The sequence below is a fragment of the Pezoporus flaviventris genome, unplaced genomic scaffold, assembly GCF_033815535.1.
Source record: "Pezoporus flaviventris isolate CSIRO_AGI_PZ_B2104156 unplaced genomic scaffold, CSIRO_AGI_Pfla_v1 ptg000016l, whole genome shotgun sequence".
Classification (NCBI taxonomy): Eukaryota; Metazoa; Chordata; class Aves; order Psittaciformes; family Psittacidae; genus Pezoporus; species Pezoporus flaviventris.
Window position 1 is genome coordinate 2,086,677 of NW_026892564.1, and position 11,496 is coordinate 2,098,172.

General features: G+C 49.1%; 1 protein-coding gene across 8 annotated transcripts; it reads right to left on the reverse strand.

Moving 5' to 3' along the window:
- Positions 1–1,315: 1,315 nt before the first annotated feature.
- On the reverse strand, positions 1,316–10,661 carry SOCS2 (suppressor of cytokine signaling 2). Of its 8 annotated transcripts, XR_009743589.1 has the most exons (5): positions 10,260–10,514; positions 8,472–8,758; positions 4,817–7,463; positions 3,546–3,626; positions 1,316–1,600 (listed from the first exon to the last, which is right to left on the reverse strand). XR_009743589.1 is itself a non-coding variant. In XM_061454611.1 (4 exons), exons 1-4 carry the CDS (start codon positions 10,584–10,586, stop codon positions 7,015–7,017), a joined length of 918 nt encoding a protein of 305 aa, XP_061310595.1. In that variant the 5' UTR covers positions 10,587–10,661; the 3' UTR covers positions 1,316–7,014. The 8 variants fall into 8 exon arrangements, 4 of the variants coding, with proteins under 4 accessions (XP_061310595.1, XP_061310594.1, XP_061310593.1 ...); XR_009743590.1 differs by lacking the exon at positions 3,546–3,626; XR_009743588.1 differs by having other exon boundaries at positions 1,316–3,626.
- Positions 10,662–11,496: the final 835 nt, after the last annotated feature.

Here is an 11,496-nt window from a genome sequence, read left to right on the forward strand (position 1 = left end):
GATTCAAGGTTGAAACCTTTTCACAAAACCAAATTATTTTGTTTGCAAATCACAGCACATGAAATGGTTGTCTAGCATTTTAGATAAAAGACTGGAAGTTTGGTTTTATTTAGGAGAGTAACTGTTGCTTTTTGTAATCTTCTGTTTCTTTCTCAGGCTTTGAACTTGACAAGTTATATACATACATATATGTGTGTATGTATATATGTACAAATTATATATACAGTACTTATATTTTCAAAGGTTCTTACTTTCAGGTGAAGCATTTCAGGAGCAGATAATGGCTCATGGAAAGTTTTGACAGGTAGCCTAGCAAGAGATTTGCCACTGCTTATACTTTTCCCATACATCCTGTTTTTAAACAAAAAAGAACTCACCTTCAATTAAAAATTCACTTACTGTATTTTGTTCCCTTTCAAAATGAAACTTGCCCCCATGAATGGTTATAGTGGGGCTGGTTCAGCAGCCTGCAGTAGGCACTGCGTCCTCCACCAAGGGAGTTAAACACATGAATTGTGCCAGAAGACACAGGAATTGCACAGGCAGTTTCCCTTGCAGACAACATGCGGCTGAAGCACTTCAGCTCGCACAGGAGCTGTGGTGCCACTTCCCCTGCAAGCTAGTCAGACGAGAATCTCACCTTCCTAACTTTCTTCTTTCTTTCTAGCAATGCAGCCAGTCAGAGGTACTCCATCACTGCAGCTAAATTTCCTGTCAATGTCAATTGAAATATGAGTGACTTTTCACCCCACACTGATAAGTTACAAAATGTCAAGTCTATTTTACAGATGAGTAAATTGCAGCTGATACAGGCTCAGTCTTGTTTAGTATTTCTCTTCCTAAAAGAAAATGAACCAGCTGAAAACCCCATAAATGGTAAGTTGATGCACAACTTACTCTGTCCTCCAGACTGCGTCAAGCTGCACACTAGGTAAGAAAAAAGCCAATGTGTGACATGTCATACAGGTGTCCAGCGCAATCCCTCAAATTTGGAGGTGCCCCCTGAGACAAACCAGGTGTGGGCACAGAGGCTCAGCAGAACAGGACTGCAATGTAAAAGAGGTACAATTACATTGTAACAAAGCATTTTGAAAAGGGATTTTACAGCCTTCAACTATCAGTCTTACAATTGTTTCTTATATAATGCTTGCTATCAACCCTGATCCAAATAATCTCAATAAAGTCAAAAGAAGAATTTGGGGCTTTGAATCTTTTTCCACATTTTACATACCTCTGCATTTACTATTTGTTAACTGACTTTGCACCAAGTTGCAGTCCTCAGCTATGAAACATCAGTTATGGAACAATTTGACTGAAAACAAAAGGATTTACTTATGCAAACCCTGCTTGCCAGTGAAAGAAAAATTAAGGCAGGAACATGGAATTTTTAGAGTTTGTTTTCAAATTTTGTTCTTTGCAGCATTCAGCACTGAACTTCCCCAGGGTATTATCTGTTTGAACTTTCTCCTGCTAAATGCCAGCTTGTTCATTATGCTAGTATAAACAGCTTTTGCTCCTCCATTTTATTCCTCCTTTATACCATAGAAAGTGATGGTATTATTTTGGTATTTCAGTTCCTGGAGAATTAATGGCTCCAATTCTGGAAGAAAACAAACCAAAACACAAGTGCAGCCCTTTTTTAAAAAGGGATTTAAGTTGAATAAAATCCATAATTTATCAGGCAGCCTAAATATCATCATTATGGTGCTGTGTTTTCACATTTCCCTCGATTTTCTTTGAGGCAATGGCTACTTCAAAGTCCTGTAGATAACCTGATCAATAAACAACAGTTTTTGAGCACTCCTTCCCTTGGCATCCCTTGGACCAGGACAGACTGATTTTGCTAGACACTTATTTTTTAGTTCCTGAAATTCAGTTATCCAGACAGACTTTGTTTAGATGTGGTTTAAACTGTGCTGATACTAGCTACTCCCCTGGACCTAAAGGCATTACCTTAGCTCTACTAATGCACCTTTCAACACTGTACTAGTCCTGATGGTTAGTTATTTGACGCACCTTGTGAGAAGTGCCACCTCTCACAGGAGGTGCTGGCCTTTCCCTTCAGTCCCTTCTCAGACACCAAAAGCCAGACAGGTAATTCCCTCCTCAGCAAGCAGAGTAACTTCTTATCTGGTTTCCTGGCAGCTGTGTTTTACCTAGCTTGTAAGATGATATCTGTCTAAGACAGCAGGTGAGGACCAGCAATGGTCAGCAGTGATGCCTTTGCAGCCCCTGGCAGCACCAACTCTGCCTCCCAGTTTCTGTGACTGATCTTCAGCCCCTTGTAGAAATTACCCACTCTTGGCAATGCTGTGGCAAACCACCATGTTGTTGTGCTCAGACCTTGGTGACTGAAATTACGTGCTGGTGGAATGTTGTTTCCAGGCATTTTCAGTCATGCTAAGGGCTTAGCAAAATACTGAGACCTGCTGAAGTGAACGCTAATAAAGAAGTGTTTTTCAGGAGCTGGGCTGAGATACCAAAGTAGCTTGTCATCCCCACTTCCTTTGTGTATACAGCACCAACCAGCTCAGACCTTCCAAATAATTTCTAGTTATTCTATTTGGAAATTTTAGGGTTTATGTACTAAAATTTTCCTTTGATTCTATAGTTTTTTGTTGGTTTTTATGCCCTTTCAAGAGAAAAGTTTCTTATTGAGAATCAGTAACACAACTTCTAGAATTCCTGAAGCCATCCTTTCCTCTAGCAGTCAGTATGATAGATTTATTTTAATGACAGCAGTCAGCAGAAATTTTATTTTACTGTTTTTTATATTCCTATTAGACATGACACCCATATCTAAAGGTATCTCTTCCTATTTCCATCACGTGTTTTGGCTTAAGAAGAACAAGCCCTGACACCACTCAACTTACTCTCTGCTAGATATTAAGCCTATAGACAAAATAAAAATCCATACAAATTTTATCAGGAATACAAGAAGAAGCTCTTGATAGAACGTGTAAGTAAATAAAGTTTTCCTACGATCATCAACAAGGTAGTTTACCTCCAGGAACACTTTGCTAAGACATGGTACAGGAATTCATGCAGCTACAAAGCCCTGTCCTTCCTATCGTACATAGATTGTTTGCTTCAAGAGTCTCAGATTCTAAAGCTCCAGTTTTCAGTGAGGAGTACATTCAGAATGTACATAATACAAATTATGTTTGTATTTTTTTAACATAAAAAACCCTCTGCCCCCGTATTCTAGTGAACAATTTTTCTTTCTTGCTAATAATTATATATTGTTGATCTAGAATGTGGTTACATAAAATAAAATTAGGAAAATATTAATGAGATGAGATTAAAACAAAATTGCTTCTGATGCACTGGGCGCAGCTGCTTGGTTACATTCCCAGTCTACCCACCTATCTTGCACTTGAACCCTTTTCTGTCTCTGGTGACAGAAAAGGCAGCAGAGAAATGCCCATACAACTAAGACAGAGCCATAGTTCACACTTCTGCTGGGCTTAGTGCTAAATTAAACAGTCATCAATTACATTTTTATCATTCATCTCACAATTGTGTTTTTATTTTTTAAGCATCACCTTTGAGGACTGTGGGGCTCTCAGTTGTCCTTTCATTATTCAGGAACTAACATTCCAGGAATAAACTGGAAAATCTGAAACCTCAAGACTCAAAAATGAAAAAAAAAAAACAATACATGGGGTAAAAAAAAAAAAAAAAAGGCTTATGATTAGAGTCCTTATCATGATTTTGGGTTGATTCACAGGCACTGAACCTGTGAAACTGGCTTCACTGAACACTCTGTACTAGCAATTTAAGATGACATATATCAGTTAGAAGTAATTTTTGGAATCCAAAGGGGCAGCAATTTAAAAGCTACTGCTGCAAACAAGCCATATCCATAAAGTGAAAAAAAAAAAAAAAGAAAAAAAAGAAAAAACAAACCCAAAACCCCAGAAAGCACTGGAACTCTTTTTAAAATGTTTGGACAACATGACAGTGCCTGGAAATTCATGAGGTCTACATGCAAGATTTTTGCACCACTGTAATCTAATCATGTGCTATCCTTGGATTTTTTTTGTACCAGAATAGGTCATTCCTCTGTGCTGTGCTAGAATGAAGCAGAGCTTTCAGCAAGCTATGGCGTGGTTTAGTTTTACTAGTGCAATGCATCAACCCTAGGGCTGGCATCCTAGTGAGGACAAGAACTGTGCTTTCATACAAAGAGGACTAGTTCCCCCTCCAGTCTGTTCAAAATATTGTTCAGTGCTTCGAGCACGCCCTGGCTACAGCCCCTATTTTTCCTCACAGTAACCAACACAAACAATACAAAGTGTAAGTCAGTATGCTCAGTGTTTGGTGATTTGATTCCACATCACAGAAACTACTCTGTATTGTTAACAAGAATTGCCACCTTTCGATTTACTAGCATTCCTTGTCCTCAGGCTGCCATTCGCCTTTGTGCTTTGGAGAGCTGGCCACAAAAGCCCAGTGAGCTGCTCGGCATCTGCCCCACGTCATTCCTCAAAGCTTGGCTCTGCTGTGGGGAACACCTGGCCTGCCACTGCTTACAGTAGGCTGCCAGCAGTGAGCCAGAAATCATTTCCTGTATGTACAACACAACTGGCTTGCTGCACCCCAAAACTCTTATCTTCTCAGTCTGCCAGTTCCAGCATTGGTGTTCATGATTTTAAACCTGCAGGCCAGGGGCTAGACAGGAGTGAACTCATTTTAAAGGACCTTATTATAATGTGTTCACCACTGAGACCCCAAGCATATCACAGCTAAGCATCACCTTGGCTAAAAATGCCCCCAGTAGAAAGTTAATATAGCAGATTAGAGCATTTCTTACTGTGACAAAAGTTACTCTCTGCCACAGCTATCTCATCTCAAGGTAGAGCTAGACAACGACTGTAAGAGAACAGATTCAACAGAATTGAAAGCATTCCCAGAAATACGGTTCTTTCACAGGCACTTCTCATAGGAAAACCTCTTCAACTTCAGGGTGGCAGATCCTAGCAAGACGGATGACAAGCACAGAAAAACTGTGATTATGATGCATACCTGGAATACAAGAGCTCTTCTGAGATGGGAACCAGAGGGTGGTCGTCATGTGATGTGAAAAACTTCCAACAATCTGCTACACTTTGGCACGGCATGGGGAAAAATTTTACATAACAAAAGCTTTTGTTCTGTTTTTCATGAGAAAACTCGCCCCATTTCTATACTAAATCTTACATTAAAAATGAGGAGAGAGAATTGAAGACATGGAGAAAGAAAACCCACCTCTTCCATGGAGAGAACAACATACCAAGTATTTGCGCTACCAAGGAACCATCCCTTTCTGGCTCAGGTTCTCAGTGTCTTCCTTATCTTAATGACTGTCCTACTCATTTCTGCCAGCATGCTAATGATAAAGCTAAGCGTGTAACACTGGGAGTTTAGATGCAACAAAATAAGCTGGTTGATGCTCCAGAGTTTATGAGAAGGGACAGAGCATAGTGACAGTACTACAGAACAGATAAGGCATGAAGAAAACAAGACAATTATTTCATATTGTTTCTGTTTTGGCCTGGGCAGGGCTACATTACAGCAAGTCTTGACAATCCGCCTTGTTCAAACACATGTCTATTTGCTTTAATTAAAAAGTAAGCTAGGGAAAGAGTTAAAGTTGACTGAGGATGATGCCCTTGCTTCTCTCTTTACTCTCCCCTATTACTCTCATCTGGGTTATTTTTTCTCTTAAACAGTTTATGTTTAGGCTAAGGAACAGGTACCCAGGGTTTCTGACCCTTCTTCCAATTTGGAGGACTGCTGTAACAGAAAAGACAATGTCCTATGCTAACACCTAACTACAGGAATTCAGCAGGCAGCCTCTAAACCACTAACCTCAACCTAATCCAGCTATTCCTTTGAGCAGCACCCTAAAGGCAAAGCAGGGATATGCTTCCTCACCGATACATGTGCATTTATCTGAGTATTACCTGGGAAATTGTATAGGTTCCTAAGATCACTGTTTCCTGAAAAACAGTAGCAAATCCATACATACAAAGATTGGGAGATTGTTGTGCAATTTGATTTACTTTATTGAGTAATAGTCTGATAACTACAATGGTGAATTAGAAAAAAAAAAAAAAAAAAGCCCCAACCCCATAAAAAACCCCAAACATACTTCCCCACATTTTGGGAAACAAGCTGAAGAAATTCTACACTGTAGAAGACAGCTGTAACTGCTGATATCCATGTTTTGACATTGGAACTGAGTAACTTCAAGTCTGCAGCATACAGTCCTAAAGCCTCAAGCAAAACAGGCTTACTAGTAATAACACGGATATATCATCACTGGGAAGATGTTAACCATGTTGAAAATTCTGGGATACCAATCTGGTATAATCCACAACATACTGGGTTCCTATGAAAGATGTGGCATTTCTCCTTAAGGTCAGCTTTTAGAGAACTTTGAAAAACTATGTTTTGAACTTCTTACTTGCAGTGTTTCTTTGCTTGCAGAAAAGCATGAGAATTATAGTTCAATAAAGACTGAATATAAGATCAATTTTTTGACTGGATTTGATTAATTGCATAACTTTGGCAAGATTACCACTGCATGATCCAGTTAAGCTTTCAGGATTATATGAACACCAGCACCAAATTAATCATGGAATCAGACAACTGAGATGCTTATGCACTCTCATACATCTTTGACCACTTCTGCAGTCTCTCCCAGCCCCACTACTTCGGTTAGCATTTGATAATTTGTGCAGTATTTTATGCCATTGACAAAGCAACATGATCTGGACAGATTCCTGGCTTCTCTTTCCTTGCAAGAATAGCATGCCACCTTGTTGAACCCCCGAGGATGCAAGCTGAGATTATTCTACATAAAGTCTCCCTTTGTGGCATCTGAAATTAAAACCTTTCCCCCAGAACTGCCACTGTTTTGATAGTGAATTCCATGCTGATTTGTTCAACTGGTTACTCAGTTCTTTGGCTGATTTTAAGAATTGCATTTAAAAGTTACTCTACATTACAGGCATTTAGAAAATATATTTATACCTGGTACTGGTACTCTTTCAAGTACTCTTTTAGTCTTGTTGGCAATGGCAGCTCCCAGATCTGATTTGTGCATTTGTTTATAGTTATTCTGCAGCGGTGTTGCAGAGATGGAGTGGACGTATAGAGAGGTTTGTTCAAGTAAAGATGAACTGTTCCATTTGAAGGTGTTTCTGTTCTGTTCTTGCACATAAGAACATAGTACTCAATCAAATGCACAACGCTGTTGAACTGCTTAAGTCTAGATCTGACACACGTGATAGAGTCCAGTCTAAACTTGCCATCTTGATATTCTATACGTAGATTGGTCGGTCCCGCTGATGTTTTTACCGAAATAGTCAATAGATACTCTGAATGTGAACTATCCCTAACCAAGAAGGTCCCTTCGGGAGCATCCTGTAATCTCTCTTTAGCTTCAGCAACAGTCATGTTGCCCCAGTACCATCCTGTTAAAAAAGAAGAGATAGAAGGGTTTGGTTTTGTTCATTAGTGTTTGTTTGTTTTAAAAGCTACTCTTTGGCTGATATACTTCTAATAACCCATTTCCTTTGTTGTTTGAAAGTCCTGCAGGCATTCTACATTTTTATTTGCGATTTAAATTCATTTGCTTCACAATGCGTCTCGGTTTGACAGAGCCTTCCAGATCACTGTTCATTTTCCTATCTATACATACACGCGCACAAACTTCCCTAGAGCTTCCAGAGAGGCTAACATCGAAGGTGCAGACATCACGGGCTGCCCGTAAGCTAGCAGAGACGGGTCCCGCGACTCCCCGCTGGGCACACGCCGCGGCGAGCGTGGCGTCCTCACTGCATACGCTGGCAGCCCGCAGAAAGCCAGCTTTGGAAACTCTAGGTAGTCTGTTGTTGAAATGTGCTTTGTCTAGCAATCGGAAGCAGAGAGCTGAGGAAACAACTTCGGCGGTGCAGTTGCGGTCCTAGCAGGGAGCAGGGGAGGCAATGAAGACCAGAAAGCCACTTCATCCGCCCGCGGCCAAGTCCCGAGTCGTGCGGGGCTGGACGAGCCGCCGCCACGCCGGCGAGCAGAGCGCAGGTACGCGGCGGCGAGGGGATGCGGCGGCGCCACCGCCAGCCCGGCACACTGCGGGAGCCCCGGCCGGCAGCAGCGCCCGGCCCTAGCCCGGCCGGCGATCCCGGGCTGCCGCCGGGGCGCGGCGCTGCCGGCGCTTTCGCTTCGGCCGCCGCAGCCCGCGGAAGGTCGGAGCCGCCGCCGCCTCCCCTCGCCTCCGCGGTGCTGCGATCCCGCAGCTCTGGGCGGTGCTGGCAAGCGTCGCCCCACGGTCCGCTTCCCCTCTCGGCCCGGCGGGGCAACCCGCCGCCCCGCTCCGCCTTCCCCGGGTCGGTGGCGCGGCGGGAGGCAGCGAGTCGGACACCCCGGCGACTGTCGCTTCCTCCGGCCGCCCCCCACCCCCGAAGCCGGCAGACCCGGCTTACCTGCCCGCCGCAGCTCCTCCATAGCGGCGGCCAGCTGCGCCGCCTCACAGAACTCTTCGGCAACAGGCGCCGCCGTCCCGGGGTGTCCCCAGTGCGCCCGGGAGCCCTCCGTGCTCTCCAGGGACTCGGCGGAGCGCAGGGTCATGAAGGGCGGCGGCGGCGGGCGCGGCCCCGCTCGCACGCAGGTCGGGGGCTGCCTGCAGGGAAAAGACTCCGCTTCGCCGCCACCGCCGCGGTGCTCAACGCCGCGACGGGTGCATGGCCCCGGCCCCCGGCCCGGGCGCCGCCTGGGAGCAGAGAAAGCGTGGTTAGCGGCGAGCCCCGCGAGAGGCGCTCCCAACGCAGCCTGTGCGTTTCTAGCGCTCCCTCTTCGGAACTTCCCAGCATCCAGAGGAGGGACCCGAGGCGAGATATCACCTCCCGGCGGAGCGGGGGAGGGACATCTCCTCCCCCCGACGCCCAGCCTGTCCCCGACTCCCCTCCGCCGGGGACGAGGCGGCAGACCGCGAAGGTGGTCTCGCTCTATAGCAAGGGCAAACCCGCTGATGCGCCGCTCCCTCTGCAGGGGTAGGCGAAGCCGGGCGGCAGCGCTGGAGGGGGGGCGTTTGAAGAGGTAGGAAGTCGTGGGACTTTACGCTGGGCACGTAAAGGTATGAGCAGGATTGGTGTGGGGGGAGGAGTAACGGGGAGCGGGACAGGTCCCAGACCCGGCGCTGCCCGGCTTGCACGCTGCGACGCGCAGGAACAGATCGGTCCGCCTTTCACTAAGGTCCCACGCGAAGCCGTACCTCTAGGAACGGGAGCAAGGTGCGGTCCGCGTTGCCGGGGCGGGAGTGAGTCCCTCCCGGACAGCGGGGCGCCCGGGGGCCTGGTACGCGGGCAGAGCCGGGGATCGCTGGCCGCTCGGGTACGGGAAGGGGCAGCGCGGTGGAGGACGTGATATATATATATATATAGTGCGGGGCAGGAAACATGCTTTTTCCGTTCCATTAAATGCTGCCGGAGTTACAAAAAAAAAAATTATCTTTCCGCTGAGCTGAAGCGAGCGGGGGGAAGGGAGGGCGAAAAGAGCCTCTGGCTCTCCCACCGTCACACCGGGAGCGACATGGAGCCTGGCAGCCGCAGCGAGGGGAGCCCTGCCGGTTTGCCCGGGGGCGAGAGGGAGCTCTCGGGAGAGGCTGGGCTCCCAGAGGTGCCTGCGGGCCGGGCAGAAGCTGTGTCCCGCGGTGCGCAGCAACCGCCGCCAGGTGAGGGGCTATGCCAAGGTGGCACCTCCCGTCACAAGTTTCCGCGGCGGAGCTCGCTAACTTCCAAATGAAACTTCAGCGGCAGCTGATGGGTGGCTCTGCCGGGTTTCTATCGCAATACAGGCAGGCACAAGCACGTCAACCCCCGCAAAGCCCATCCCCGACCCTCCTGCCGCCAGCTCGGGGTCCTGGCGCAGGTGCGCCTGTCGCCGGAGCTGCTGCGGGCGCGGGGCTGCCGGCCGCAAACCCCGAGCGCAGGTGGGAGCAGCTTTGCAGCGGGTGCCCGGGTGCGACCCCTTGCGAAGGGGAAGCGCGGGAGCGCCCAGTCGCCGGTGCTCGGCGGGGACGGAGGGTTTGCGAGACCGTGGTGGTTAGCTGCGACGGGGTGTCTCCCGGCAGGGATGAGGAGCGCCGGAGCAGCTTGCCTCCGGCTCCGGAGGAGCCTGCATCCCGCCTGCCCGGGAGCGGGGCGGCAGGCTCCCTGCTCTCGAGGAGCGGCAGGACACCGGGCGCAGGGCGGAAGAAGGACAGCGGGACTCACCCAGGCTCGGCCGGACAGGGTTGGGGCCGCCGCTGTCTCCGCCTGGAGGTGGGGTGCTCAGGTTGTTGTCGCTGCCGGCGGCAGCGGGGAGCACAGCACCCGCCGCTGAGGAGAAGCGTCGAGGCTGTGCTGAGGCAGACAGTCTGCTGGAGGAGGAGGATGGTGCTCCTGGGGAAACAACACCCTCCGCTCCCCCCCTCTCCCCGGCGCGGGCGGTCTGTTCTCCTTTGATTGCGAGGCGAGGGCATCCTGCCCCCGCCGCTCCCCCCGCCCGGGATGGCTACATACAAAGGCTGCTTTCCAGGAACTTTCCAGGAACCGCATCATGTGACAGGACCCGCTCCGGCGCCTCCACCGCGACTCGCGGCCAGCCGAGGGCCGACGCACCGACAGCCGCCGCCCCTTGTCACGCCGGGGCAAGCAGTCGCCTAAAACCTTCTCCCCCTCACCTCCCAGTCCCCGCGGGCCCAACCCTCCGCCCAACGAGGGCGGCAGACGCGCGGCGAACCAGGTCAGTGGCTGAGGGCCGCTGAGGTACCGGCGAACGGGAGGCCGCTGAAGGAGCCCGCCGGAGGGGCCGTGTCTCAGGGGGTGAGACGCGGCTCCGCCGGCGGGCTCCCCAACGGCCGCCCGCGAGCGGGCCGCGCGGCACCTCCTGAGGTAACCATGCGAGCGCGGGAACGCGTGTCCTATATTTCTCCCCCCCCCCCCCCCCTCCTTCTCCTCCTCAGTGATGGCGGGGTTGAAGGCGAAGGTGGGAGGGGGGACGGGGAACGAGACCCTGCCTTGCCCTGCGCCGGCAGCCGCGGGCACCTGAGCTCGGCAGCAGTGGCGGGGCCCGCCCTTGGGGCAGGGAGCGAGGCAGAGGAGGGGAGAGAGGGCCGGTGCCAAGAGCTCCGTGCCAGGGGCTTGCGGCGGCCGAAGCTCCTGGGACACCCCACCCTGCTCTCCACCCCCCTTCACCCTCCGGCGCTAAATACCTCGTTGCTACAAACAGCCATTACCCGACGATGCGCGCGCCGCTCCTTCCCCCCCATTTTCCCTCCTTCCCTCCCCCCCCCCCCCCCGCGATTTTTCAATTTATTTATATATTTATTTTTTTTATTAAATAAACCCAAAGTTGGTGTTTTTATTTTTTTTTATTGGCTTAAAGATGATTGATTGCACCATGGGTGCTGTTCGTTAACCAGCCGCCTCCCGCCGCTGCTTGCGCTGACTTAGAAAGACCTCCACACTG

Excerpts from the sequence above, each read along its gene's own strand:
- SOCS2 (XM_061454609.1), bottom strand. The coding sequence starts at position 10,507 with ATGCCCTCGCCTCGCAATCAAAGGAGAACAGACCGCCCGCGCCGGGGA. Across the intron at positions 8,759-10,259 it reads CCCTGTCCGGCCGAGCCTGG|GCGGCGCCCGGGCCGGGGGC; the intron begins GTGAGTCCCGCT and ends CTCTGCTCCCAG. Across the intron at positions 7,464-8,471 it reads GGAGGAGCTGCGGCGGGCAG|GATGGTACTGGGGCAACATG; the intron begins GTAAGCCGGGTC and ends CTTTTTTAACAG.